General features: G+C 36.4%; 4 protein-coding genes across 5 annotated transcripts; 2 read left to right on the top strand and 2 right to left on the bottom strand.

Annotated features, from left to right (window-relative positions):
• The first annotated feature begins 1,875 nt into the window (after positions 1-1,875).
• LOC111795952 (nuclear pore complex protein NUP98A-like) lies at positions 1,876-11,359 on the top strand. Of its 2 annotated transcripts, none has more exons than XM_023678601.1 (13): positions 1,876-1,991; positions 2,772-2,832; positions 3,118-3,420; positions 4,125-4,772; positions 4,884-5,111; positions 5,188-5,789; positions 6,266-6,326; positions 6,419-6,479; positions 8,343-8,478; positions 8,629-8,748; positions 8,884-9,055; positions 9,983-10,039; positions 10,394-11,359. In XM_023678601.1, the coding sequence occupies exons 2-13, from the start codon at positions 2,814-2,816 to the stop codon at positions 11,065-11,067; spliced, it is 3,081 nt and encodes a 1,026-aa protein (XP_023534369.1). In that variant the 5' UTR covers positions 1,876-1,991; positions 2,772-2,813; the 3' UTR covers positions 11,068-11,359. The 2 variants fall into 2 exon arrangements, with proteins under 2 accessions (XP_023534369.1, XP_023534368.1); XM_023678600.1 differs by having other exon boundaries at positions 6,239-6,326.
• LOC111795026 lies at positions 2,309-2,729 on the top strand. Its single transcript, XM_023677250.1, has 2 exons — positions 2,309-2,498; positions 2,684-2,729. Exons 1-2 carry the CDS (start codon positions 2,347-2,349, stop codon positions 2,727-2,729), a joined length of 198 nt encoding a protein of 65 aa, XP_023533018.1. The 5' UTR covers positions 2,309-2,346.
• A 1,846-nt stretch (positions 11,360-13,205) lies between the features above and the next one.
• LOC111796008 (probable cinnamyl alcohol dehydrogenase 1) lies at positions 13,206-17,161 on the bottom strand. The gene is made up of 6 exons (XM_023678682.1): positions 16,930-17,161; positions 15,480-15,593; positions 15,168-15,398; positions 13,930-14,215; positions 13,679-13,829; positions 13,206-13,564 (listed from the first exon to the last, which is right to left on the bottom strand). Exons 1-6 carry the CDS (start codon positions 17,016-17,018, stop codon positions 13,368-13,370), a joined length of 1,068 nt encoding a protein of 355 aa, XP_023534450.1. The 5' UTR covers positions 17,019-17,161; the 3' UTR covers positions 13,206-13,367.
• Positions 17,162-17,511: 350 nt separating this feature from the next.
• On the bottom strand, positions 17,512-20,919 carry LOC111796041. The gene is made up of 2 exons (XM_023678734.1): positions 20,532-20,919; positions 17,512-18,000 (listed from the first exon to the last, which is right to left on the bottom strand). The coding sequence occupies exons 1-2, from the start codon at positions 20,769-20,771 to the stop codon at positions 17,767-17,769; spliced, it is 474 nt and encodes a 157-aa protein (XP_023534502.1). The 5' UTR covers positions 20,772-20,919; the 3' UTR covers positions 17,512-17,766.
• Between the last annotated feature and the right edge of the window lie 2,776 nt (positions 20,920-23,695).

The following is a 23,695-nucleotide window of genomic DNA, read 5'->3' as shown; positions in this document are numbered from 1 at the left end:
TATAGCTTTGTTTTATTCCTTTCACCCTATCTACAGGAAGTCAAGTCGAAACATGCATGATCCTGAACCAGTGGGGGAGACAATGAGAGCTCGTGTTGTATTGCCATAAGCCCGAGCCACCTCCTTGGTGGTGTCGAACGTGGCTCAGACCCATCTACCGGAGGGCCTCGAGCGAATTCCTACGTAGGCGATGGTGGCTTTATTGATGATGCCTTCTTTCTGCAGCTCCCCATGGCCATGGCGGCTCAAATGTGGAGCTTCATGGCAAGAAAATGTCAATATGAGGAGAATTTTCATTTATAATATTTGAGTTGACTCCAAGTTTCAGACATGCTTGTTTGTATTGAAAACTGTTTTTTTTAAAAAGCTTAATTTAAAGGGCCTTGGGTCAGCCCAAGTTATGACGATGAAGGAGAAATGACGTGGAAATTTAAGGCTAAATTATTAATTTTTGGTGTTTAAAGGTTGACTTTAGTTTTAATTCGTTATATTAAAAAATAATTTAAAAAGTATATTTTTCATTAAAATAAAATTAAAACGTGATATTATTTATTGTTATTACCATTTATTTAATTTTTAAAAAATATTGGTAAATACTATCATAATTTCATATAAATAAATAATATATATTTTCAGTTTTGTATTACCTCTAACAATTTTACTGCATTATTAATTAATTTATTTTTAATAAATAGAATTATTAAAATAATTTTTTATTTACTTATAACTAATCTACTTAGCAATCAATAGTAATAATTGAGAAATTTAATAATATTGTACAAACTCTAAATGATAAATAATTAATACAAACCATTTGGAGAATTAATTATATGTTATATTTTAAAAATTAAATATAATCGATTTATTATACTTCTTATGACATTAAATACGTCTTTATTATCGTTTTCTCTCACCATTTTTTAACTATTTTAAAATAATTGATAGATAAAAATAAAGACTAGAGTAAAGTCAACTAAACTTGGAACTTACTTCAAATCTGAAATTCTTTCTAATCAAATTTTAACATAAACAAGAAAAAAAAAATAGAGATGTTCACGGGAGCAAGGTGAGGATGAGGAAACTTTCCCATCCCCATTCCCATTTATTTTAGTGGGATCAGATTATCCGAAAAAAAAAAAAAAAAAAAAAAAACCTCACTATTATTCTTATGAAAAATAATTATTAAAATTTTTTAATATATACTTTTCATTTTTCAATATAAACTATTAATTAGTATTAATTCAGTCGAAGTGATTTTTTTTATTTGTTGATTAAATTATTCTTCGTATATACTAAAATACGATTTTTTTTATTTGTTGATTAAATTATTCTTCGTATATACTAAAATACATAAAATTAATATATAAAATTAATCCATGTTTAAAGATGTTTGATTCCTTTAATTAATAGTTGAATTAACAATAATAGCAATTAATGCGTGGTTTAGATGTCACTCATAGCTAATTAAAATAATTTATAATATTAAAAGTTAATTCATAATTTTTATATTTTAATTACTTTTATTGATTGATTTTGTGTCTAATAAATTTATAGGCTTTTAAATATTAATAAACAATTAAATATTTAAAGGATACAAATTTCAATCAGATTTTTAATAAAGATTTAAAATGAAATATAGTAATTTGAATTAAAAGAAAACACAGGATTAAAGTTTTAATTTGATTGGAATAAAAATGTAAAAAATAAAAAAAAAGAAAATCGTGACTAATAATATGAAGTAATTTAGAAGTAAAACGAGATTAGGGGAAGCAAAACGAGATTAGGGGAAGCAAAACGGTGTGGTAAGAGGATTAGTTTTGAACGCTAAAATGCGGATTAGTGAGTAAGGAGTTTTCCCCATTTAAATAACGTGGTTTCATCTCTCCATCCCTCGTTTATTCCTTCTTCTTCTTCTTCTTCTTCTTCATCTGGGAGCCTTCTCTTGTTTCCTCCCTTTCGACCTCACTGCCTATGCTCACGAAATCGATTCGGTAAGCTTCTCGTTCCCTTATGCAGATCTATGCCCACTCCTCTTCCTCTTCCCAATCCCTATCTTCCCGCATTTTTCTTCTCCCCTCCCCTTCTTTTGCTGTTTTCTATGCTCCAATTTCTCGTTTCCTTATTGGAGGCAGCTGCGTTTTTTGGTCCTTTCTTGAATGGTTTGATGCTACGGGTTTCTTCTTCGTGTGTGACTGGATTTTGATTTTTAATCGCGATTTCTTTTTTTTTTTTTTTTTTTTTTTTTTTTTTTTTTTTTTTTTTTTTTTTTTTTTTTTTTTTTTTTTTTTTTTTTTTTTTTTTNTTTTGTTTTGTTTGGTCCGGAAGTTGGGATTGGGATTCACGTAGATGGCTTTAACGAACTTCATCTTGACGGTGGCCGGAGTTGGCGCTGTGGTTCTTCTTTTGAGGAGCGATGTGAAGCAATCGGCTTCAATCTTCAGGCGCAACGTCAAGCACATCCGCCAGTGGCTTGAAGAAGAATCTACCTCTGCCTCCAAGTTATTTTTTCTTTGAAATTCTTAGTTTATTTTCTTGTTTGGTTCATATTTGTTTTTCCTACTAGGATGTTTGATTGTCGTTGAACTAATTGTGTGGTGTGCTGTATTGAATATTAATTTTCTTGCTTCACTGTTGGTAAGAGTAAGAATTTGATTTATGTTTGTTTTTGCGGTTTGTGACTCAGTGCTGGTGGTAGTGGAGGCTTTTGTTTTATGTTGTTTGCTCCATGATTGATTGATTTGGATTCTGTTTCTTTTCCATTTCGAGATCAGTGGCTAACCTACTCAGTTGCGTCTGGGGATTAATTAAGAAGGATGTTCGGTTCTCCCAACCGTAAGTATTTCTTTTATTTTACGTTTTAAGGAATTGGTGCTTGTCTTCGCATTTTCGCATAGGTTTGTTATCCTAATTGCATCATATTTGTTAAGCTGCCGATCTATCTCAACCTATGTTTCATCTTTAAGTTGGGTAGAATAATTGTTTTTTGTTTTTCATTTGAAAAAGAAGGGAAGGAATCAAGTGGAAAGTTTTGGTAGAAGTATTTTTTAACTTTCTTTAGCTATTGCACCGATCGAAATTCTAAGTTCTTGTACTAAGTGGGATTGTTTTGACACTCAGCTTTTGGGCAACCGTCTAGTAGCCCTTTTGGATCTCAACCAGTCTTTGGGCAAACTGCCAACGCAAGTAGTAATCCTTTTGCACCTAAGCCCTTCGGCAGTACATCACCATTTGGCTCACAGGCAGGAAATTCAGTGTTTGGTGGTACAGCAACAGGTGTGTTTGGGGCAGCCCAGTCTTCTTCCCCCTTTGCTTCTTCAACCACAACATTTGGTGGTTCCTCATCGCCGGCTTTTGGAGCTCCCACTTTTGGATCGACATCAACTCCTGCTTTTGGTAGTTCATCGTCTTCATCATTTGGAGGTATGTCTATAAGTAATTGTCTTTTGTCCGCTGATGATCAGTTCTTCACTGACCCTATAAGAGCTTCAGCGATGCTAGTGCTTTTACATGGATTTGATCAAATATTTGGCAGATTGTACATGCATTTTATTTTGGTTATTCAGCTATAAGAAATTTTCATTGTGTTCTTAAGCAATCATTTTTCTGCAAACGCAGTTCTGCAATATATATTTTATGTTGAGTTGACCATTTCTTCAATGAACACGAGAGATTTCATGTCATTATGTGAACAAATTTCTTCCATGTGTAGACTTATTCGTTCCGAAAGGCTGAATGAATGGTTATAGCAATTTTAGAATTAAAATGAAAAATAACATGGAAGTCAATTAACTTTTCAAAATTTTCCTTTCGGGATTGTGAAATGTGTTAATTGTAATGATTGCTCTTTATCCCTCTGCTTATATGCATGTATTTATTATCTTCCTTTGGTGAAGGTTTCTAGTGTTATATTGTTTGATAATACATCGACTCTTTTAATTAGGAATTGTTTGATACTTTTTCTTTGTATATTCTTTTTGATGAAGCCACTATAAATTCCCTACCATTACTTTTGTTAAATGGCATTCAAGTCAGATTACAGATTGCAACTAGGAAAACTTGAAATTATTTTATCACATATTCCATTTATTCTATGGGTTTAATTATGTTGCCCTCTTTTCTGGCAGGTTCCTCCATTTTTGGGCAGAAGCCCCTGTTTGGAGGCTTTGGATCTACTCCTGCCCAAACAAATCCATTTGGAAGCACAAACCAGCAATCTCAGCCAGCATTTGGAAGCACAAGCCAGCAATCTCAGCCAGCATTTGGAAGCAATGTCTTTGGTTCATCACCTTTTGGTGCCCCTAGTCAGCCTGCATTTGGAGCCACTAGCTCTCCTGCCTTTGGCACGACAAGTACTCCTGCCTTTGGTGCCACAAGCAGCGCCCCAGCATTTGGCACCACGAGTACCCCGGCATTTGGTGCCACAAGCACCCCTGCATTTGGCGCTGCCAGCACCCCAGCCTTTGGCGCTACAAGCACTCCTGCCTTTGGTTCTACAAGCACTCCTGCATTTGGTAGTACTGGGAGTTCATTTGGTTCATTAAGCACCCCTGTTTTTGGATCTGGAGGTGGATTTGGTGCTTCTAGTACTCCTACTTTTGGAGTTTCTAGTACTCCTGCTTTTGGGGCTTCAAGTACTCCTGCTTTTGGAGCTTCTAGCAGTCCATCCTTTAGCTTTGGGTCCACTCCTGCTTTTGGCCAGTCCACTTCTGCATTTGGTAGCAGCACTTTTGGCACTAATACATCTCCTTTTGGAGCGCAGAGTTCTCCCTTTGGTGAGGCAGTTTGAAATATCTTACTAGTTATTGCAATTAATATTTCTTTTGGAGCTATGGAATTTTTTGCTTCATTGGTATTGAATACGCGTACTTTTGAATTTAATACAGGAGCACAGTCCACTACTACGTTTGGGACTAGTGGTTTTGGGCAGGCAGGTTTTGGTGGACAGCGTGGGGGCAGTAGAGTAACTCCATATGCACCAACAACTGAGCCAGATTCTGGAAGTGGCAGTACTCAAGCAGCTGGAAAGTTGGAGTCTATATCAGCCATGCCTGCTTACAAAGATAAAAGTCACGAAGAGTTGAGATGGGAGGACTATCAATTGGGAGATAAAGGTACCATTTTTTTTTTTGAAAAATGTACAATGTTTGGCCCCTGATATTAATAGTTCTGAATATGTTTGCTCTGCAGGAGGACCTCTTCCTGCTGGTCAGTCTACTGGTGGTGTTGGCTTTGGTGTTTCTACTGCACAGCCTAACCTTCTAGCTTCTTCAACATTTAGTCAATCAAGTTCAAATCCTTTTTCTACAGCCGCATCTACCAATCCATTTGCACCTAAACCTTCTGGTTTTGGTACTTTTGGACCTTCAACGACATTTTCATTTAATTCTTCAGCATTTGCTCCATCCTCTTCATCAAACCCATTTGCATCAACGACCGCTGCATCAACATCATCATCTTTTCTATCATCAACAACCTCTCAATTTGGAAGCTCATCCTTATTCGGTTCATCTAACGCTCAACCCCTTGCCTCACAACCTGCTTTTAGTTCAACTACATCTCCTGGAACAAATCTTACTTTTCCTTCCAGCTTAAATTTTAGTAACACCCAATCATCTTCCCTTTTCCAATCCACAGCACCTTCAATTGGGCAGACTGGTTCAGCCTTTGGTGCTCCCTTTTCACAACCCAGCTTGTTTAGTCAACCTTCGTCTGGGGTTGGAGGGAACCTTTTCTCAAGCTCGCCATCACTCCTAACTTCAAGCAATCCAATGGGTTTTGGTCAATCATCTGTATGTAGCCTTTTTTGACGTTACCATATTACTTGCACTTTTCTTCAGGTTGGACAACTGTGCATTGATTAATAAGTCTCATCACTTTTATGTAATTATATGTCACCATATTCCCTCCTTGTGTGAAGAAATGGGAATAGAAAGTTTCATAGAGTAATATGTAAGTGTATGATAATGAAATTTTATATTTGGCATTTCACTTGATATTACTTCGGTAGGTGCAGGAGTTCACAATTTCTTCTTCTCTGGTGTACTTTCTTTTGTTCACTTCATGAGTTGGGCTCTGATTTGATTTTTTTCCACTTCAAGATCAGTGAACTTAGTAATGATTATTGATTAAGGGCTTCTGTTGTAATTAATAGTTTCAATTCATAGTAACTTGAAAATTGTAGTGTTGGTTATCTGTAGTTTTTATATAATAACAATTTGTAAACTTATTGATACTGTAGGCCTCTTTCTCTATGCCTTTTCAACAGGCACAGGCACAGGCACAGGCACCCACTTCCTTTTTTAGCAACCTGGGTCAGACTCAACCAAGTAAGCTCATTTCATTAGAACTGACCAATCATTTTGTTGAGCATTCAAACCTTTTATATTAATGTACTAACTTGATTATTTTTACCCCTTAGTTGGTTCAAGTAGTTTTGCTGGAACTTCAAGCATTTTTGGGCAGAGTAACTTTGGACAATCGTAAGTCACGCATTCCCTTGTTATTCGCTCTAATCTGCATATTTGTTGCGTTTTGATTTTCNTTTTTTTTTTTTTTTTTTTTTTTTTTTTTTTTTTTTTTTTTTTTTTTTTTTTTTTTTTTTTTTTTTTTTTTGCATTTAATAAAGTTGGCGTCTCTTGATTTTGCTAAGGAAGGATTCACATAATGTTTGGTAGAAACTAAAAATCTTAGGGGGTCTCTGGTCTGGACACAAATTTTCAAAGAAAATAAATCCAAACTGGTTAATTCTTTTTAATATTATAAATGTGTTAATTAAAATTTTGCAGAAGTGTTGTAGGATGTTCTAAAAAAATGTGTTTGATTGAACAAAAATCTTCAATGTAAAAGTGGCATTTGGTTTCTATTACAAAGTGAAAAATAAATTATAAACATTAGAAATGATAAAAAAAGTAAAGATATTTCTCTATATTGTTAAACTACAGGTAAAATAACAAATGGTCATCAAAGGTATGTTCAAAACCCCTATGAGAAAAAGAATGTTAAAATGACTTGTAGCAGGACAGTACCAGCAGCCTAAGCATTCATGTATGTAAGATAAATAATCATCGAGTTATCAAATTAAAATATCAGTCCAAATAAGCAATGCATTGCAGGAGGTGTTGTTCACACTCCTGTCCTTTGAGATAAGGGATTTCTCTTGGCTCACTGTTTTCTTTGTGGTCCAATAAAACATTTGGCTTGATAAGAATAGGAGTTGGGTTCAGGAGGTTGCAGGTTTCGATTGCCAAAGATCTAAACCAAGCTTTCCTTGAGAGAAATGAAAAAAATACATAAGGGAAAAAAAAAACTGCCCTACAGAAAAAGCTTAACAAGCAACAAAAAAAGACCTCTTATGCAAAAAAAAGAAAAAAAAAAGAAAAAAAGGAAAAAAAAAAAAGAAAAAACCATACTTTAGAAGCACTTATTGAGACGTTAAACCTAATCAACTACCTCTACTCTCCCTTTAACTTCACACCCTCACCAAAAACTCTAAGATTCCTCTCAAGCCAAATCCCCCACATAATAGCAAAAACCAAACGTACCAAAGGAATTTTGCCTTTCCTCTAAAGGGAGATTCATCAAAATCTCCTCGAACATCCGCCGCTCCCTACTCCATGCTATTGAGACACCAAAAACATGAAAAACCTGCACCAAATTGACTGGGTAAAGTGCTATCTCCTCAAGACATGGTCTAGGTCCTCAAATGCACCTCTGCTAAAGATTCTTAACTTTCCACCTTTGGAATTAGTTTCCTGCATGCAGGCTCCTTTTATTTTGGGCCTTTTTCTTTGTTTTCTTTTATATTCTTTCATCTTTCTCAATCTTGATTTCTCATTAAAAAGAATTGCTCTTCAAAACAGGTGACGAAGCAATAGAGAATGAGCAAACTAACTTGTTTAAGATATGTGGGGGACAAGTATTTGTTTTTCTTTCCTAACTAGCTTGTATCTAGATTTGTTTAAAGAGCATGGCCAATAAAGTTTGATGTTTATCCTATGATATGTTTGTTTCTGAAATTATCAACTTTCTTGTTAATTCTTTACCAAATGTCCCTTAAATTTTATAGTAATATTTGCATCAGGCACCAATAGTTCATTTCACTGGAAAAGCTCTAAATTCTAATGTGCTGTACTTCTTAATTAATTAAATCTGAATTTATGAGTTCAGTTTCAGTAGTTGGTTTTTATTAGTATTGTTTATGTTTCTTTTCTATTTTTGTTCGATGGATTTTCGCTTTTTTTTTTTCCACCATTTTCTTTTTTGTGTATGCATAAAACATTCAGTCTTTATTGTCTACATATTCATTGCCATGTATTGGTAATTTGCATGCATGTACTTCGTAGGCCTATTACTCAAAACCCCATCGTACAACCAGCACCGGCCACAAATCCATTCGGGACACTCCCTGCAATGCCACAGATGTCAATTAGTAGACCAGGGGCAGCACCTTCTATTCAATATGGAATTTCCAGCATGCCGGTAAATTGGACTTGTTTTTATTTACTGAAGTTCGAGTGGATTTAGATCAATGGTGTCTAATTTTGTTGCCTATATCACTAAAATCTGCAGGAAGAATGTTGTTTGGTGCTGTTTTTTTATACTCTCTATTAATTGATTTTGCTCATGCAGGTTGTTGATAAAGCGGCTCCTGTGAGAATATCATCCTTCTTGACACCCCGCCACCTGTCTCACCGACGAATGAGATTGCCTGCAAGAAAATATAATCCTAAGAATGATGGCCGCCCAAGGGTATGAGTATCTTCTACTATAGTTAATCATTTTCCTTTCCCCTTCCCCACATTCTACCAGGGCTGGTGGTTACTGAAATGGTGCCTCACTTGAATGTTCGTGTCTATAGACTACTTATAGCTCTGTCCTTTATAGGTTCCATTCTTCAGTGAAGATGAAGAGACACCAAGCACTCCAAAGGCGGATGCTCTTTTTATTCCGAGAGAGAACCCTAGAGCATTGGTTATTCGTCCCACAGATCAGTGGCCTTCAAGGGCCAGTTCAGAGAAAGTATTGCCATCGAAGGATACCTCAGTGCGTGAAAATGGTATGACTTTTTTGTTTAGTGCCTTCCACCGTTCAGGTTTCATAGTTGAGAACACTTAAAAGGTTTGTTTGGTTGGTGATCATGATCCATGAATTTAAAACAATAGATTTAATAGAAACAGAGTTGTTATGTTTTCATTATTTTTAATATTGTTAGTAATATGTTTAGAATTTCAAAATATTAAAACCCATGTAAATGTTGTTTTTAAAGTTTTTACTGTTTGAGTCCTAAAAATCCAAATCCATATACTGTTTTTAGAAATAAACTCACTAAACTAAACTTAAATTCACTAAATTTATTTGATTCAATAAAATATGAAACAACAAATTCGAAGTCAGATACGTACCTAACAAGTCTATCTATTGGAAGATTAATTAAGATAGTCTTAGAACTTTTTGCTTTTACTGTATTCGGTGAATTATGATTTTCTTCTTGTGGACTATTTTATAAACTGCATTGTAAAATAGTGTTTTTTCATATTGTTGATTTGTCGATAGCTAGGTGGTATTTGGCTAGGATATCTGTAAAATGTGATTCAGATTATTATTTAGTTATAAAATCGATCTTTTTTCTGTAAGTTAATTAAATTCCAAGTAAAAAAATTGAACATTTAATTTACGGAAATTAAGTTATCCACTTAATTTTTATATGGCATTTGGCAGTTTTCCTCTCTACATTATTTGCATACAAAATGTCCAAAAGCGCCCCTATAATTCCGCCTCTGGAGTTTTTGTACTCTTAAAAGTTTTTTACTTTTATGACAATGTAATGTTAACTGTTACCAAGCATGATAGTATAGTTTCTTTTTCTTTTTTATTTTTTTATTTTTTTATTTTTTTGCTAAGATGTAATGGCCTGTGGTCCTGTGAGGTGTAATGAAATTTTAAGTTTAATATGTTGTTGACTAGCAATCTTAATTTTTTCCAGGTAAGATTGCTGAAGGCACTTCCTCCATGGCTGTCAACAATTTGAAGGATACCAATGGTTAGTTTTGCCCTTCTGAAATTTTGTATATTTTCAGTTTCTCTGTTCCATTTTTCCTTTCCACACGCCTCAACGAACAAGTTCTTATTTCTTCTTTTAACGTCTGATTTCAATTTCTCTAGCTTATTGTTCTTATGAATTATTTTGTGGTGGAATCTATTTATAAAATTGGAGTCTCTAGCGTCTTTGTTGGAGTTTCTACATAAAGAAAAAGGTTCCGCCATGTACATAGCTTTGTGAACAATTTGGTTTTAAGATCATCATGCTTTGTTTGTGGAAATGATAGTGTGCATCATAGCAGTAGGAGCTTCACTTTTTCATGATAAATGAGTTTTATCGATTTCTTTTTTGCAGGAAATGTTGTTGAGAATGGTACTAGCAAAGACAACATCCATCCTAACAAAGTAAATCAAAAACCCAATGGGGTTCATGAGGATCACTCTGCCCCAAAGGAGGATTTGTACAGGACTTTTGGAGGGCATAGAGCTGGTGAGGCCGCCATTGTTTATGAACATGGGGCAGATATTGAAGCATTAATGCCAAAGCTTCGGCATTCAGACTATTATACAGAGCCAAAGATGCAAGAATTAGCTGCCAAAGAAAGGGCCGAACCTGGGTTTTGCCGTCATGTTAAAGATTTTGTGGTGGGTCGCCATGGTTTTGGAAGCATCAAATTCTTTGGTGAGACCGACGTGCGAAGGCTTGATTTGGAGTCCATTGTCCAGTTTAACAACCGTGAGGTGATCGTCTACCTGGACGAGAGTAAAAAGCCCCCTCGTGGGCAAGGTCTGAATAAACCTGCTGAAGTAACAATACTCAACATCAAATGCTTCGACAAGAAAACCGGGCATCAATATACTGAAGGGCCTAAAGTTGAGAAGTATAAGGAGTTGCTAAGGAAGAAGACGGAGGCTCAAGGCGCTGAGTTTGTATCCCACGACCCAGTGAAAGGGGAATGGAAGTTCAGGGTTGAACACTTCAGCCGGTACAACATGGAAGACAATGAAGAAGTTGAAGATTGGGAATGAGTTCATTCTCAGGTTACTCAGTTGTTCAGAAGGAGGGAGCTTATGCAATGTAAGTTGGCTGCTGTTTCCTGCTTTGTACTTTAGGGATTTTGTGTTGAATGTGCTTTGAAATGGCGCTGTAAAGAAAAATATGTTCAAGTAATGGAGTACTAAGTTCTTTTCTTTTTTTAGTTATTATAACAGTTAGGAGTCTGTATTGGCGTTCAAATTTGGTTTCTAATTCAAAGGAATTGTTTAAATTGATTTGTGTTACTGATAATGATGTAAGCCTACAGATGTTCTTTTCTTCAAATTTCAGTTAAATACTTTGATGCTAAAATGTCTGTACTTTTTAGACCGTTGGTTATTTGGTTAGTGCCGGCTTGGTTGCAAGATATTTTTGTTTTTGTTTTTGTTTTTGTTTCTATGGGACAATGACACAAGTTAAAGTATCGAGCTAACCTTACCTTCTAAAATAAAACTAAGAGAGTAAGAGTTCTAAGTGACGGAAGAAATTTATATTAGTTTAGATATTATATTTTTGACAAATGTTCGAAGTTTAAATCTTATTTTTTATACCCTTCGGAAGAATGTATAAAGTTAAGCGATACAGAAGGATAAAATGTGAGTTAAAAAATGTACCTAATTTTTTCAAAATACCGTTTCAAAAGTTAGTAGTTAATTCTTTACTTTTTCAATTATAAAAGAAACTATTGTTGGGTTGAGAGATTTGATTGAACTAAAACTCTAATATATCTTTGCCCCGTAAATTCATTGTTTTGAAACACCCTCGTCACAAATCAAAATACCATCTAAAAAAAATATTAGCATAGTTAATATAAAATAATTAATAAGGAGTCTCACTTGCCAAGCCACAACTAATTAAAATTGTTATGGGCTCCTACTACTTTGTTATCACTAGGCTCTGGATGTCCATTCTTACTTATCTTCAAACATAAAAATCATAATTCTAGACTTAGCCAACTACAATATTTTGGTCATGATAACTCCTCACTATTTGAGGTTAATTGGTGACTCTCAACCCTATCATAGTATCTTGATGACATCATACGAAAGGAGTGACCTCGTACTTGAACTATTTGAACTATCTAAAATATATGTAAGTGGATCATAATAGACTTCCCACTATTAGAGGTTACTTGGCAACCAACTAGTAGCACTATCCTAATAACCTAATAACATGAAAGACAAATACATATGAAAGACAAATACATATTCATAGACATAAGAAAGCAATTCCATGCAATATTGAAACTAAATAAGATACATATGTGAATCAATCATAATAAACTTCTCACTACTAAAAATAGTTGGTGACTCTCTAGTAGCCCCTTCATGGTATCCTAATAATATGAAGAGACATAAATAATCATAAACATGTGGGCGTGACCCTGTGTCTGAACCAACTAAGAATAATCATAAGCATATGGGAGTGACCCTGTGTCTGAATCAACTAAAAATAATCATAAACATGTGGGAGTGACCCTGTGTCTGAACCAACTAAGATATACACGTAGGCTAGTCATAATAGATTTTGCACAATTAGTTGGAAACTCTCTAGTAACCTTATCATAGTAAATTATATATTACATAAGTAGAATATATTCGGAACATCAATGGGTATCATAGACAATAAGCACTTTCATACTCCAATCGTACATAAAAAAAAAAAAAAAANATAAAAAAAAAAAAAACATATATATATATATATATATATATATATATATATATATATATGATGTGTTATGCTCTTAGCCATAATCATCACCGTTCACAGCTTACGAAATTTCTCCAATAAACTACTTATCTCACTAAAACATGAGATAAAGTAAGAATAAGCAGGGTTTTTTCGTTTATGGTTCACGAAAACTCTATTAAAACCCTATTTAAAATCAGCTCCAATCAAAATAAAGTTAGAAATCGAAGACAACTGAACTAAACCAGACCGATTGAACCCAACTGGAGCGAGCCGAGACAGATCGGACCAGATCGGTGGCGCGTGTGGTGTGGTTTCCTCGGCTGGTGTGTATGTGAAATCGGCGGTGGCTGCACAGGACCGACAGCGTGAGGAGCTGCAACAGAAAGTAACGATTTTTTCCACAGCATTACAAAATTCATAATGAAAACGAAAATTTTCCCATCTCAAAGATTTCTTCACAGAAACGAGTTAACGTGAATCTTTATTTGACATACTGTTGAGATATCATTCTTAACACATACAAATGCAAAAACGTAGAAGAAATAACATGCTGGTGTTCTATGACAAGTCAGTCTTATCGCCTTTTCTCTGCCTCTCAACATCATTTTAGGGAGCCTTGAATATCAATTACAAATCGGTACTTGACATCGTTTTTTATTACCCTTTCAATGGCTTCATTAGAGTATTGAATTGGAATCACGTCAATGTTTGGATAGATTCCATGAGCAGCACAGAAGTCGATCATTTCTTGGGTCACTCGAGTGCCTCCAGTTACGCTCCCAGAAATAGTTCTCATACCTGCCAGAGATAGTCGATTCATACAATTCCGCAAGTCCCCAATTTCAGATTCTTCGAAATGAGGAAGAACATGAACACATTATATTAGATTAAAACCAGTTGCCTCAAACATACCCAAATTTAGGCTTGCAGGACTGAATTTGACTTGAGAAGGAAACCCAACCAGAACCATAGTGCCACCAACCTTCAATGTAGACATGTATGGATCAAATGGATGATCACCAGATGCAGCATCGATAATGAAGTCAAGGGACTTAGACAAGGCCTGTTGAGAGTAATATGGTTGGAATTAAAGGGGCAGATAAGAGGATGATTCTGATTCGTAAGAAAATGAGATGCATAAGAGAAAACTAGTTCTATAAAACCTCCATTTGCTCGGTATCAGATGAGAGAACAAATTTGTCTGCTCCAAGAACGCTCAGGGCTTCTTCTTTCTTGGATATGCTAGTGCTAAAAACTGTCACATTTAGTCCAAAAGCCTTCCCGAACTTCACTGCCAAGTGGCCGAGACCACCAAGACCAATCACTCCTAGAGATTTACCAGGTTGATTCATCTTATGACGAATCATTGGAGAATAAACTGTAATTCCAGCACAAAGCAAAGGAGCAGCTGAAGCTAAAGGATAATTCTCAGGAATTCTGTAGCAGTATCTGTAGATCAATGACCAGAAAATAAATGTGAATCTGCACAAACTTGCCATCCGCTGGAGGATCATATGATAAGTAGCTATGTTGTAAAGTATAAGATAGTATGTGTAGACTACATTCAGATTCACATAGCGAAGGTTAAGACTTCTAAAAGGTGATGGAAAAAATTGCCCTGCGCATAGTTTGTAAACTACTTTCAAATTCATTTATTTCCACATTATTCTTATTACTATATTGGGAAGACTTACAAAAAGAGTACTAATCATGACTGGTAAAAGAATAAAGTTACTCTCACTTATAATCTGGATGATAATTTAAGTTCGTAGTGTGTTCTTTAAAATATTGGGAATCAATGGAAATTTGTACATCCCAGTACAAAGGTAAAAAAAATTATTTTTTTTTTCCATAGAAAAATTAAATACGTGAAAAACTTGAACAAAGAATAGGCTAACAGCACAGAAAAGTTTCATGCAAACTTGAAGAGTTGTAATTCCTGCATAGAAGCGTGTATGTGATGAAATGTTAATCAAAGTGTAAAACGATAGATCTATACCTAATAAGAAATATTATTAACTGTTATACCAAAAACTATTAAAGTAACAAGTTGCCTNAAAAAAAAAAAAAAAAAAAAAAAAAAAAAAAAAAAAAAAAAAAAAAAAAAAAAAGCGTACAATTATTGAAGATGCTTCTTTAAGGCTATGGAATAGTCCCCCCATGACACCTGAAATTCGCTTTGTGACTAGGAAAGTTGAATTGAAAATAATTGAGAAAATTCTCGACCAATTTTAAGGGAAAGAAGGGAAAAAAAAAAAAAAAACATACCAAATAAGTCAATGCTTAAATCACATAAGGATCGGCTATTTTTAAACAATTTCCCACTTGAACTTGATGTTTAGAAATGGTGTAGAATTGATATCAGATTAATAAAAGAGAATAGGTTGGAGTTAGAACTGACCTCTCATGGACAACTATGTAGTTAGAATATCCTCCCTTTGTAATTGTACCGTCAAAATCAATTCCATTAAAAGTATTAGTGGATCCACCCGTGCAACAAACTTCTTGACCATCTTCACAATACTCGCATTGTCTGCAAGAATTCACGTAAGTTCCTACCCCAACATGATCTCCAACTTTAAATCGGTGAACATTTGCGCCAACAGTTTTCACAATTCCTGCAATCTCATGTCTGCTGTACAATTAATGACAAACACTACAAAAGTTTCAAAAAATATGAGAACTTGTCATATCAAAAGAAAGATTAACGTACCCAGGCACCAAAGGATATTTTGAATCTCCTAATTTATTTCTTGTCCATAATACGTCTGCATAACAAATTCCGCAATGTGTTATTGTAATTGAAACATCATCATCTCCAGGAACCCTGACAATGTTAAGAGTAGGGTTAAGGCTTAATCAGTATATTTCTGAAATATCAATAAGAAGAAATTTTCATCAGGTTTTTTAAAGTGAATGAAATCACATAGGTCAACGTCAGAAGTTGGCACATGGAGGGTGTCCAGAATTTTTAGATCAGCATCATGGCTGCAAGTGATTCAAATAATGAAAAAATGCTGAATAAATTACACTGCATAATGATGATCAACTAGAATCCTGGATTATCAATCCATCATTGGATCGTACCCTAAAGGAGTCCTAGTACCTTAAACAGTAGTTACGCGCAAAATAACTATACTTCAAAATTCAAACAAAACCAGTTTGCAGCATACAAAAACTTAAATGCGTAACCCTCTTGAAAAGCAGGACTTGGTTTACTCAAGAGGTTAATCAGTAAGTCATTGATACTAGATTGAATACTTAAATCTCAGAGCATTTATGATTCATAAACAGTTCATTTGCATTTCACTTCTCAGTATTTATTTTTAATATGGTATCAGAACACTACTAGAAATGCTTGGTCGTGGCAACCAGTAAAGCTCAGCCAGAGGGAACACTTTATCCTCTTCATCAGTGACCGATTCCAGTGAGCACCATTGACCATTTCAATCCTTACTTCCTATATCATATGATGAACCTTCTAGTGCACATTTCTCAGTGAACAAATTTACACCTCTTGAGCAGGTCAATGTAAACAGAATTCCAGTAATGAACAAAGTTGGCTTCATAGATGGACAATCATGTGGCTTGAGAGGTACATTACGCAATAAAATAATAACATGATCATAGAATCATTTCTTGGATCTTAACAGCAGTCTCCATCTATTATCTACTCTAGATAATACATGACATTTAGCTTGATTTGAATCCAAAATGACATCGTCCTCACATCTTCCAACTCAGAGAAGGATAAATTTGTCCCGTGAAAATCGCCATGTGGGGGAAAAGGAGAAAGAAAGAGGAAGTTATGTCCCCACTGGGAGCCACGAAGCTGAAAACTCCGACAGGAACTGATCAAGTATAAACTTTCCAGTTTGTAACTAAGATAAATGCCTTAACTGAAAACTCTGTAACTCCATTGACGAAGAAGAGAAACAATGAAATGACGAACAACTTAATTAGCATCCATAATCTGAAGCAACTGTATTTAGTTTAGTTAAGAACAATCATAAACAACAAAAACTAATTCGCATTTTATTTCCCGGTGCAAGATCTCAGAAAAACAGAACAAAACGTAGAACACGATCAGTAGTAACTCAACTAGGTATACCAAAAGGAATTTCAGTGTCCTGGTTGCAATAAAGGATTAAAAGATCACATACCTACGACTGAATTTATAAGGGGACAGAAATCCAGACGGATCTCTTGCGGCCCAACCGAGACAATCTTCAGAGGAAGTATGGGAACTCATCGCTCTCAAGAAACGATTAAATGAAGCAGAAGGAAGAATTTGACTTTCATAACAACGCAATCACTTGAGAAATGAATCGATGGAGCGTGGAGCTCAACACCCCGTGAACTGGATTTGTGGAATCCTTTCTGAATACGTTATTATTCTTTTAGTATGTTTATCTTTTCTAATTAATTTATGAATTTCCAAATCTTAAAGAAAAATTAAAAATTTATATTCTTTGAATTCATTTTTCTAAAATCCCAAACCGTTTTCAATTCTTTGCTGATAAATTTAGAAAATTGTTGTTTTTTCTTTTAAAGATTATGATTTTGAATTTGATATTTATGAATTTCCATAAACTCTTTAACCAAAATTGGAATATTGTTTTTGTATTAAATGGGTATAAAAATGAGAAAAAAAACATATATTGTTGAGATATATTTGATTTTAAACTTCGTCATATTTTAAAAATTCAAGATTTTTATTCGACTTAAATTGTTTAATCCAATGAGACATCCTAATCCATGCTTTTTTTATCAACCACGATTCAAATGCATGTTTGTCAGTCAATGCATGGAAACCAAGTCAACGTGAAATGTTCAAAAGAAACCTTGCATAACACCCAAAAGAGTTGAAATTTGGGGGAAAACAGTGATGGCAGAAACTCATAAATTCATCGTCATAAGTCGTGAGCCCGCCATCAGTACTAACAAGTCCGAGGGTAGTCCATCGACTGCATCGTAAACTCATGGACGTTGGCAAAAGTTTATTTTGATGTCTTTCTCCTCCTTATTTGTGCCTTCTGTTTCTTTCGTCTCTGGACTACTGGTTCTGAAGCACTCTTCAACTCTTCTGCTCGAGGATCATCGGGCGTGGCGAGCAGAAATTTCTTGTTCGAACCAACTTGGTTGCAGAAAAGCTGCAGCATCTTCCTTCCCCTCATCCATTTCAGCAACAGCTTCATGTGTGTTTTGCTGTTCAATCCACCCACGCCAGATTCCTGATATGAAAAGCAGTATTAGATAGAAGGGCCATAAAATTCAATTCAATTCACTGCTTTTCACGAGGGCTGATGAACGGTGCACAATTTCTATATGTAATAAATATTCCTACGGCCTTCCCATGTCACAGACATGATGGATTAAGTCATCATTGGCTTCTATAAGATATATTCCAATGATCCAATTTCAAAAGTAAGAATTCTATTGGAACTTTTTATACACAACAACTATGTTCTTTGTTCAACGTTGGGGCATGTTTAAGTTTTTTTTTTAATTATCCGTTTTGTACTTTTTTCAATCTCGTGTGAAATTTGTATCTCTCGTTGGCACACTAACCGCTGTCTGACTCTAATGCTGGGCCTCTAAAAGGGGTGGATTGTGAGATCCCACATCGGTTGGAGAGGGGAACGAAACATTCCTTATAAGAATGTGAAAACCTCTCCCTAGTGGACACGTTTTAAAACCGTGAGGCTGACGGCGATACGTAATGGGCCAAAGCGGACAATATCTACTAGCAGTGGGTTTGGACTATTACAAAAGGTATCAGAGCCAGACACCGAACAATTGCAAACGAGGACGCTGGGCCTCGAAGGGGGGTGGATTGTGAGATCCCACGTCCGTTGGGGAGGGGAACGAAACATTCTTTATAAGGGTGTGGAAACCTCTCCCTAACAGACACGTTTTAGAACCGTGAGGCTGACGGCGATACATAACAGGACAAAGCGGACAATATCTACTACCGGTGGGCTTGAGCTGTTACACTTCTATTGTTGATATTAGTTGTTGGTTTGTCTTTGAATATATCCAAATTTACTCGCGGCACTTACAGTTACAATTGGGACACGACTTTCAGAGTAACTAAGAAAGCCATGACCTTGTTTCTTGATTGTTCAGTTAAAGGAGATACTGTTTCATGTCATGCCTGACAAAAGAAGGGAAGTGTCATACACTGCCTCACCTCCGTTTCACTCGTCCACTTATCCTCTTGAAATAGAGTGTACTGATATTTGGCGGCCAGCGCTTATCTCATATCTCCTTCTGAGGAAGCTATTAAGTCTTTCATTCATTTCCTTGATGACTTAGCTACATTTACCTAGATCTTTCCCCACAAAGTCAAGTCTGAAGTTTTCACTTACTGCAATACTACCTTATCCCCCTCTCACTCATACACCACTTATCCTCTTGAAATAGTGCATATTGATATCTGAGGACCTACACACATCCCTTTCAAAGAAGGCTATAGTTTTTTAATTCGTTTGCTTTATGACTTTGGTAATTTACCTGGGCTTATCCTGTCAAAGTCAAGTCTAAAGCTTTCGCCATATTCAAGAAGTTCAAAGCTCCAGTAAAGATCCTTTTGGTACGTTATTGAAATGTCTTTAATTTGATTGAAGGGAATATTTCCACTCTTTCAAAGGTTTCGATAGGCCACTACTATACATACATAGCACAGAAAGAAATTGAACGAAAACTAGCAAGTTGGATGCATGATGTACTTGATGGTGTTCTTGAACTAATTAACTTGGCAGAAAAGAGTCCATATATGATGTCCTTTTGGGATACCTGATGCAAGAAGGAAAATACCCTTCTAGGTGTTAACCAAAAGTAGTGCTAGATTAGTGTGGTTCTAGGAAATGCTTACTAATGAAAGAAAATGAAGACAAGACTAGATCTAGATGTCGTGGAAGGGAATATCATAAGAGTATAGAGTACCATTGAGATGAAACTTGTTCATATCGAGGAGGAGTTTAACATGGTGACAAAGATGATTACGAAACTAAAGGGAATTTGGAAATAGGAAGTATCTATCCTAGAAGAGAAGACCAAGGAGGCTTATGGAAAAGTGCCAATGGAAGTAATACATTACAGAGAGTAAAGGAAGGTGGTGTGAGCAGAGGGGTGTCAATAGGACAAGAAGCACACTTGGGACAGTACCAGTGACACATGCTGAAGGTACCTATTTTTTATGGAGCCAATCCAAGATGGTTGGTCCCGCTGGGCTACTCATTCTAACCCACTTCACTCGCCACTGCTCCTCCTGAGCATCTCTAGGAAACAGCAACAAACGGGTGTTCAATATAAAACTACATGCGGTAGTAAGTGTTCAAGGGAACAAAGCTTGTTTGTTGCAGAAGAGTTTCGTCAAAAATACTCAAAAACTTCTCATTTGCCTTACTAATAATTAGTATTGCTTTGAAAAATGGTCGCTAATTTGGGTAGCTAGATATTAGTAATTCATTTCTTAATGGCGTTTTGAATGAAGTAATCTACATGCTCCAGCCGAATGACTTGGTAAGCATTCTTCAATAAGTGAATGAACATTCATCTAAAAGATAGGTCACTTCAAATCAAAAGCATATCCCCATTCAGATTGAGACTCAATATCAGGCTTTAACTAATGTGGCTGCAGAGCTAACCTAGATCAAGCAACTTTGAGCGGTCCATACGCTGCAGTTTCGATAACCATCATCCAACTTCGAAATGAAAGAAAATAATCGATGAAATGTAACAGAAGGTGAAGAAAACCTACCTGGGCTTTAATCCAAGCATTGGAAACTGTGAGCGGTCCATGCTGCTTGACGACACCATAGAGATCTTGAGCAACCAAAGAAGCCTCATGAGGGGTCAACTTGGGATTGATTTTCCTAAGATTCTCTGCTCGCGACCTCGAGAAATACCTCGCGAATGTGCTGAAAACAAGGCCAGCAGAACCTCCACCTCCACCTCCATCTGCATTTCTAATTGTTTGAATACCGCGAAGCCACCACATATCTGATGCTAGTCTACCGCGCTACTTCGTGGTACAAAATTCTCCCACTATTCGTCTATGGCTACAACTGCGCGCTGTTGCACTGCTATCCCGCTGCCGCCAAGGCACTTAGATTCGAAGAGAGTCGACGACGAACGAACAGAATTAGACACGCAGGGTTTTTCTTTACTCCTGAATTATGATGGAGATCGGTTCATGCCGCTCCAACCGAACCGATCCGGTTCGTTTGGATTGAGTGATTGTGATGTGAAACGTATGGTCTCTTGGGCTTAATTCCTTCCGATAAAGCTGTTGGGCTGAGCCCATGGTCTCTTAGGATGAATCTGTGTAATTTTTTTTTTTTTTTAATTTAACGAGTATTTTTTACCCCTAATTTAAACTATAAATGTGACTAAAAAAATAAAAATATACCCGATTTCTATAAAATTAAATAGGATAATTTCGTAAGAATTGCGGAATGAAATGGGTGAGGGAATGAAAATAGGAACGACTTTTCTATTACTATCTCGTGCCCATCTCTAAATTCAACTCACCAACCAAACAGACGTAGCACACGACTCGAATCTAGAGTTCTATTTCAAAACGTTTCTTAATTCGACCAATTAAAGTAGTTGATAATCCAAACTTTTGTCTGTATAATAATATAAATTCTAAACTCCAAAAAGTGAAAATAAAACAAATTATGACGTGGCACTGANTAGAAGAGAAGACCAAGGAGGCTTATGGAAAAGTGCCAATGGAAGTAATACATTACAGAGAGTAAAGGAAGGTGGTGTGAGCAGAGGGGTGTCAATAGGACAAGAAGCACACTTGGGACAGTACCAGTGACACATGCTGAAGGTACCTATTTTTTATGGAGCCAATCCAAGATGGTTGGTCCCGCTGGGCTACTCATTCTAACCCACTTCACTCGCCACTGCTCCTCCTGAGCATCTCTAGGAAACAGCAACAAACGGGTGTTCAATATAAAACTACATGCGGTAGTAAGTGTTCAAGGGAACAAAGCTTGTTTGTTGCAGAAGAGTTTCGTCAAAAATACTCAAAAACTTCTCATTTGCCTTACTAATAATTAGTATTGCTTTGAAAAATGGTCGCTAATTTGGGTAGCTAGATATTAGTAATTCATTTCTTAATGGCGTTTTGAATGAAGTAATCTACATGCTCCAGCCGAATGACTTGGTAAGCATTCTTCAATAAGTGAATGAACATTCATCTAAAAGATAGGTCACTTCAAATCAAAAGCATATCCCCATTCAGATTGAGACTCAATATCAGGCTTTAACTAATGTGGCTGCAGAGCTAACCTAGATCAAGCAACTTTGAGCGGTCCATACGCTGCAGTTTCGATAACCATCATCCAACTTCGAAATGAAAGAAAATAATCGATGAAATGTAACAGAAGGTGAAGAAAACCTACCTGGGCTTTAATCCAAGCATTGGAAACTGTGAGCGGTCCATGCTGCTTGACGACACCATAGAGATCTTGAGCAACCAAAGAAGCCTCATGAGGGGTCAACTTGGGATTGATTTTCCTAAGATTCTCTGCTCGCGACCTCGAGAAATACCTCGCGAATGTGCTGAAAACAAGGCCAGCAGAACCTCCACCTCCACCTCCATCTGCATTTCTAATTGTTTGAATACCGCGAAGCCACCACATATCTGATGCTAGTCTACCGCGCTACTTCGTGGTACAAAATTCTCCCACTATTCGTCTATGGCTACAACTGCGCGCTGTTGCACTGCTATCCCGCTGCCGCCAAGGCACTTAGATTCGAAGAGAGTCGACGACGAACGAACAGAATTAGACACGCAGGGTTTTTCTTTACTCCTGAATTATGATGGAGATCGGTTCATGCCGCTCCAACCGAACCGATCCGGTTCGTTTGGATTGAGTGATTGTGATGTGAAACGTATGGTCTCTTGGGCTTAATTCCTTCCGATAAAGCTGTTGGGCTGAGCCCNCATTTCTTAATGGCGTTTTGAATGAAGTAATCTACATGCTCCAGCCGAATGACTTGGTAAGCATTCTTCAATAAGTGAATGAACATTCATCTAAAAGATAGGTCACTTCAAATCAAAAGCATATCCCCATTCAGATTGAGACTCAATATCAGGCTTTAACTAATGTGGCTGCAGAGCTAACCTAGATCAAGCAACTTTGAGCGGTCCATACGCTGCAGTTTCGATAACCATCATCCAACTTCGAAATGAAAGAAAATAATCGATGAAATGTAACAGAAGGTGAAGAAAACCTACCTGGGCTTTAATCCAAGCATTGGAAACTGTGAGCGGTCCATGCTGCTTGACGACACCATAGAGATCTTGAGCAACCAAAGAAGCCTCATGAGGGGTCAACTTGGGATTGATTTTCCTAAGATTCTCTGCTCGCGACCTCGAGAAATACCTCGCGAATGTGCTGAAAACAAGGCCAGCAGAACCTCCACCTCCACCTCCATCTGCATTTCTAATTGTTTGAATACCGCGAAGCCACCACATATCTGATGCTAGTCTACCGCGCTACTTCGTGGTACAAAATTCTCCCACTATTCGTCTATGGCTACAACTGCGCGCTGTTGCACTGCTATCCCGCTGCCGCCAAGGCACTTAGATTCGAAGAGAGTCGACGACGAACGAACAGAATTAGACACGCAGGGTTTTTCTTTACTCCTGAATTATGATGGAGATCGGTTCATGCCGCTCCAACCGAACCGATCCGGTTCGTTTGGATTGAGTGATTGTGATGTGAAACGTATGGTCTCTTGGGCTTAATTCCTTCCGATAAAGCTGTTGGGCTGAGCCCATGGTCTCTTAGGATGAATCTGTGTAATTTTTTTTTTTTTTTAATTTAACGAGTATTTTTTACCCCTAATTTAAACTATAAATGTGACTAAAAAAATAAAAATATACCCGATTTCTATAAAATT

The sequence above is a fragment of the Cucurbita pepo genome, chromosome LG05, assembly GCF_002806865.2.
Source record: "Cucurbita pepo subsp. pepo cultivar mu-cu-16 chromosome LG05, ASM280686v2, whole genome shotgun sequence".
In the NCBI taxonomy this organism is placed as follows: Eukaryota; Viridiplantae; Streptophyta; class Magnoliopsida; order Cucurbitales; family Cucurbitaceae; genus Cucurbita; species Cucurbita pepo.
Note: the sequence above shows the minus strand (reverse complement) of the source record. Positions and strands in the feature narration are given on the sequence as shown.

Excerpts from the sequence above, each read along its gene's own strand:
- LOC111795026 (XM_023677250.1), top strand. The coding sequence starts at position 2,347 with ATGGCTTTAACGAACTTCATCTTGACGGTGGCCGGAGTTGGCGCTGTG. Across the intron at positions 2,499-2,683 it reads GAATCTACCTCTGCCTCCAA|TGCTGGTGGTAGTGGAGGCT; the intron begins GTTATTTTTTCT and ends TTTGTGACTCAG.
- LOC111795952 (XM_023678600.1), top strand. Across the intron at positions 8,479-8,628 it reads ATGGAATTTCCAGCATGCCG|GTTGTTGATAAAGCGGCTCC; the intron begins GTAAATTGGACT and ends TTGCTCATGCAG. Across the intron at positions 9,056-9,982 it reads TACCTCAGTGCGTGAAAATG|GTAAGATTGCTGAAGGCACT; the intron begins GTATGACTTTTT and ends AATTTTTTCCAG.
- LOC111796008 (XM_023678682.1), bottom strand. The coding sequence starts at position 17,018 with ATGAGTTCCCATACTTCCTCTGAAGATTGTCTCGGTTGGGCCGCAAGA. Across the intron at positions 14,216-15,167 it reads TACATAGTTGTCCATGAGAG|ATACTGCTACAGAATTCCTG; the intron begins GTCAGTTCTAAC and ends ATTGATCTACAG. Across the intron at positions 13,830-13,929 it reads CTGATACCGAGCAAATGGAG|GCCTTGTCTAAGTCCCTTGA; the intron begins GTTTTATAGAAC and ends TACTCTCAACAG.
- LOC111796041 (XM_023678734.1), bottom strand. The coding sequence starts at position 20,771 with ATGTGGTGGCTTCGCGGTATTCAAACAATTAGAAATGCAGATGGAGGT. Across the intron at positions 18,001-20,531 it reads ATGCTTGGATTAAAGCCCAG|GAATCTGGCGTGGGTGGATT; the intron begins GTAGGTTTTCTT and ends TTTTCATATCAG.